At 41.6% G+C, this 5,576-nt stretch overlaps 1 protein-coding gene across 1 annotated transcript; it reads right to left on the bottom strand.

Annotated features, from left to right (window-relative positions):
* Positions 1–3,208: 3,208 nt before the first annotated feature.
* On the bottom strand, positions 3,209–4,525 carry LOC137259404 (ankyrin repeat domain-containing protein 50-like). The gene has a single exon (XM_067797069.1). The coding sequence runs from the start codon at positions 4,523–4,525 to the stop codon at positions 3,209–3,211; it is 1,317 nt and encodes a 438-aa protein (XP_067653170.1).
* Positions 4,526–5,576: the final 1,051 nt, after the last annotated feature.

Below are 5,576 nucleotides of genomic sequence, written 5' to 3'. Positions count from 1 at the left end.
TGGATCAGATAGACAGATTAATGACATAATGTTGCGATTATCATGAATTTATAACTCACGGTATAGCTGAAATGGTGTCAATGTGACTCACGATATGAACTCATGCACGCAAACTATCAAACGCCAGTGCACATAATAAAACCGATAACATCGAGGTTAGATGCTAATGTTTTTCTTTCAAGGTTATGTCTGTAAGATCTTTGATAACAATGACCAAATTATTCAACGCACTGGCAAAAGAATTTTGGTATTTTCTTAATGGGAATTTGCAGGATTTAGAAATCACATGTGGCCGAGATTCCATTGATGTTGCAACCCAGGGCAACAACTGAGAGCCAGAACTCGTAGCCACTGGGGATGATATTGGTGGGGCTAATGTCAAAGCCCGCATTCGTGGAGCGAAGTTCATAGGTGTAGGTGTATCGTGCTCCTTCCTCAAGCATGACTCAGTCGTCGCTAGCCCCGGGCACGGGATCTGCAAATGATGATCATTACTGAAAGAAATTATGGTTTCTTGTTGAACGCCACACTCGGCCATTTTCAGGCACACAAATAATGAAATTGGGACCATATAGTTTATATTTTTCATCGCGAACATGGATCTACATACTTGGGATCTACACAACATGGCAGCGGTCCGTAAATAATCGAGTCTGAACCAGACAATCCAGTGATCAATATCACTGGGTTCGTTCTACGGAGCTGGGGTATGATAACATGTGTCAAAAGAGTCATAAGAAAAGCATGGGGTACTAAAGATCAATTCTAACGTTTATAATAGTAGAACAGATTCGATTATCTGAATCGAAAACTACATTACATATCAAATCGAAAAAAATATTTTAGACAATACAATGATATTTGTAGGACATGTAAGAACCATATTGAATGCGTGAGTTCACATGAATGAATATGCTAAACCTTGAAATTATGTTATTGTGGTCTGGGCACCTGTGGCGAGCCACCTCCTCGTTGTGGGTGCTGAGTAACGCTAAGAGCTCGCCAACACCCCTGTAGTGGACCCGGGGGGATATTTGGTTCACCAACCCGTTTGCGCTTTATCAAAGGTTTTAACCAGTTCAGCTGATGGATCATCATTTGTGGATGATTTTAATGTATAACTTGTAATAGGAAAAACATGCATACTATTGAGCGGCAACTGCAGTTATGTTTAAACAAAATAGATAAATGGAGGCCCTTCTACACCTATCTATATAGATCACTTGTCCGTTCGAAGCTTGACTATGGCTCCATCGTCTATGGTGGAGCGTGCAAAAACAACTTAAAACTATTAGATTCTGTCCATCATCAAGGGTTAACACTTTGTCTTGGGTCCTTTCGAACTTCACCTGTTGACAGCCTGTACGTTGAGGCTGATGAGCCATCTCTTGAGCAGCGACGCATAAAATTAGCTTTACAGTATGTAACAACACTGTATTCCAATGAATCAAACCCTGCATATAAGTGTGTTTTCAATCCTCTGTGTGAGGATTTATGCAATAAGAAATCATCTCTTGTTACGCCTCTTGGTTTAAGAATAAAACCACTTATTTCTGCTGCCAGCATCGAGCTGGAAAATATAACCCCTTCCCGTCTTTTTCCTTCTCCTCCTTGGCAATTGGTTAGGATCCACGTGGACCTAACATTGACCACATTAAAAACAAAACAACAGAAACTAATGAATTACAATATAAACAAGCACATAATGAGTTAAACATAAATATAGCAATTATAAATCCGTATTTACAGGTGGCTCCAAGGACGGTGGCGCAATGGCTTGTGCCACTGTCATTAGATCGAGAACAATATCTTCTAGATTACCGGATGATAGCTCTATTTTCACTGCTGAAGCAAACGCCATATTAACAGTTCTTAAATATATTCAAAAATACCCTAAACATAAACAGTATATAATCTTTTCAGACTCCTTTTTTGCCTATTAAAAATATTTCTTGCAAACATCCACTTTTAATAGAAGTTATTGAATTATATGATGATCTTCCTACTGGTCAATACGACATCGTCTTTTGTTGGTTACCCAGCCATGTAGGAATCTCTTGTAGCACATGAGTTGACCTTGCTGCTAAAGCAGCACTCAACAAATGTGTGATGCTACTTCTTATTCCTTACAGCGATTATAAAGTTTACATTAGAACGTATATCCGTGATCTGATGCAAAAGAAGTGGGACTCCCCAAGTAGGAATCATTACATTACATGAAACAAAACCCTACACTGGTTACACTTACTTGGGTTGTCAGTCCATGTTTGAAGAGGTCATTATGCGACAATGTTGTATTGGCCACACAAAGTAAATATCCAAAGTAAATATTTGCTTAAAGGTGAGGATCCTCCTTTTTGTATCCCTTGTGATGAAAGAATCATAGTCATGCGTATCCTGCTTGACTGTGTTGAGCATTCCATCACAAGAGATCAGTACTTTGATTCACGAACTATGAAGGATCTTTTTAATAACACATGTTCTCATTTAATTATTACATTTTAAAAAGGAATTACATTTATGGAATGAATTGTAAATAGATAAACATTTTATTGTTGGAAGTTTAAATTCATAACTATGCTTGTTAGTGGTTGTATTCTCAAAGGGGATTGAAGTACTATAAAACTATTGTCCTCCTGAGGGGATACGTAAGTCCACAAACATTCAAAGTAAATTCAAACTTTCCACGTTTTTAATCGTAGAATAAGCGTCATTTTATTGTATGGCTAGATTTCCCAAATTGCTGACTGCTGAGGGGATGATGTAAATCCAACTAGGGTTCCTAGTATGGTGATCTACTTTCACTTGTTAGCAATCTATAGCCCATTTTCATATTGTATTGTCCTCTATAGATAAACTGTTTTAGGTATAATTACTAGTTTTACATTTTTTTCGGTGATATTCTGGTTGTTTTGCTGTCCTTTGTCGACAGGTTTTTATAATACACATATATTCCATTTCAGTGTTATGTTCCCATCACGATATGGCTGAAATATTGTCGATGTGACGTTAAATTCTAACTCACTCACTCACTTAACAGGACAATGAATGTGACGACACAGTGTGTCTGTACCAATGGAAATGTGTACACAGCATGTGCCATGTCACAAGAGGGGAGCACAAGAATTCAGATCTCTCGGTCACCGTAGTGTCGCTATCCAATGGGAGGTTCTTCTGACTACCTCCCAACTGACAATCAAAGGGTTTGTTACTGTATGTTGTCCTGGGACGACCTGTCAGCTCCATTTCTCACCAGTAACGCCACCACTTGCACGTGTCCCCTGCTTTCTGCTATCATTACTGGTGTCATCTCTTTCCTGTTTCTACTGTTGATGTCGACCATTTTCTGTGAAAGGATGTACTTCACCAGCTCCACATGCCCCCCACGACATGCAAGGTGGAGAATGTTGTTAGCCTTTTTATCCCGAAGTGACACTTTGGCGCCTTCATTTACAAGTAACTGAACCACTTCCTCATGCCCCTCCATTGCCGCTATCAGAATCGGTGTCATCTGTTTCTTGTCTCTGCTGTTGATGTCTGCCATGTTCTTTGAGAGGATATACTTCACCAACTCCACATTTTCCGCACGACAGGCAAGGTGAAGGATGTTTTTACCAGCACGATTTGAGGTGTTAATATCCGCCCCTTTACTGACGAGAAACTCCACAACTTCTTTACGCCCTTTTCCTGCTGCCACCATCACGGGTGTGAAAGTCTTCCAGCCTCTACTATTGATGTCAGCCATGGACTGTGAAAGGACGTACTTCACCATCTCCACATGTCCCCCACGACAGGCAATATGAAGGATGTTGTTACCTCTATTATCCTGGAGTGACACACTGGCCCCTTGGCCCACTTCTTGATGCCCCTTTCCAACTGCCATCATCACGGGTGTCATATCCTTCCGGCCTCTGCTGTTGATGTCCACCACAGACAGTGACAGTATGTACTGCACCACATCCACATGTCCCGCACGAGATGCATAGTGAAGGATAGTATTTCCATAAAGACCCTTTAGTGACATATTGGCCAAGTTCCTAAAGAGTAACTCCACAACATCCTTGTGTCCATTCTCTGCTGCCATCATGGCGGATGTCATATCCTTCCAGCCTCTGCTGTTGATGTCCACCACGGGCAGTGATAGGACGTACTTCACGACATCCACATGTCCAGCACGACTGGCAAAGTGAAGGATTTTGTTTTTACTGTTATCCTGGAGTGACACATTGGCCCCTTGACCCACGAGAAACTCCACCACGTGTCTATGTCCATTCTCCGCAGCTAGCATAACCGATGTTGCCCCGCATAATACCTGTCCATTGATGTCATGTTTATCGAGGGACAAGATATATTTCACCAGCCCAACATCTCCTCCCTGGCAGGCAGAGTGAAAGATGTTGACACCGAAGTCATCTACAACTGACACATTAGCTCCTTTACTCACGAGTAGGTGAACCACGTCCCCATGTCTTTCACCAGCTGCCAAAATTGCTGGTGTCCTGCTATTCCACTCTATACAGTTCATGTCTGCCCGTCCTTGAGATAAGATGACCTTTACCTTTGCCAGGTCACCGGTTTTTGAGGCGGTATGGAGGTCACAGAACAAAGGTTCTGGAACATTGAAACAGTTGCACAGATCAATCACTGGATTGTTTGGTCCAGACTCGATTATTTACAGACTGCCACCAATTAGCTGACATATTGCTAGTCCGTTGTAAAACTAAACTCACTCATTCACTCCTTGAGTTTAAGTGCACTGAAAAATTGTCAAAACAAGGAAAAACAAGGGTGGTTCAAAGCCCAAACACAAGAGCCTAGTGCATGTGCAAGACAGACGTCCCATGTACGTCACTGCGTTCACCTATCGTGTGATGATACACACCGACACATATAGTATACAACGCCTACAAATACAGTACACCACACCCACACATACAGTATGCCACGCCCACACAAACAGTACACTCGCACACACACACATACACTACACCCACGCACTCACACATATACAGTACACCTACGCACTCACATACAGTACACTACGCCCACACAAACAGTACACTCGCGCACACATACAGTACATCACGTGCACACATACAGTACACCACGCCCAATACAACTTGCCCGCAAACAGTAAACCACACCCGCATATACAATACACCACATCCACACACTGAGCACACACAAAAGCATGTAAATCACACCCACTACCATCGCTGATTGAGCGTCTCATAAGCTCCCACTGTATGATCTTAGCAATCACTGAATAATCTCATAAGCCACCACAGTATGATCTTAGCAATCACTGTATAATCTCATAAACCACCACTGTATGATCTTAGCAATCACTGTATAATCTCATAAACCACCACTGTATGATCTTAGCAATCACTGAATAATCTCAGCAATCGCTGTATGATCCCGTCAGCGAGTTATATAACTCTGTTATAGGTGCATCTAAAATGGACCATACATCTACAGAGTTGTTGCTTAGATCAGAAATATTACAGTCATCTGAAGCTAAGGAACTTGACCCATCCAATATCAGAAGAAACGAAAAGTGATTTACCCACTCT

Source organism: Haliotis asinina, chromosome 13 (genome assembly GCF_037392515.1).
Source record: "Haliotis asinina isolate JCU_RB_2024 chromosome 13, JCU_Hal_asi_v2, whole genome shotgun sequence".
Taxonomy (NCBI): domain Eukaryota; kingdom Metazoa; phylum Mollusca; class Gastropoda; order Lepetellida; family Haliotidae; genus Haliotis; species Haliotis asinina.
The sequence above is the reverse complement of the archived record's forward strand: the minus strand, read 5'-3'. Positions and strand labels throughout refer to the sequence as shown.

Bases quoted from the DNA above. Each gene is read 5' to 3' on its own strand.
- LOC137259404 (XM_067797069.1), bottom strand. From the start codon at position 4,525: ATGAACTGTATAGAGTGGAATAGCAGGACACCAGCAATTTTGGCAGCT.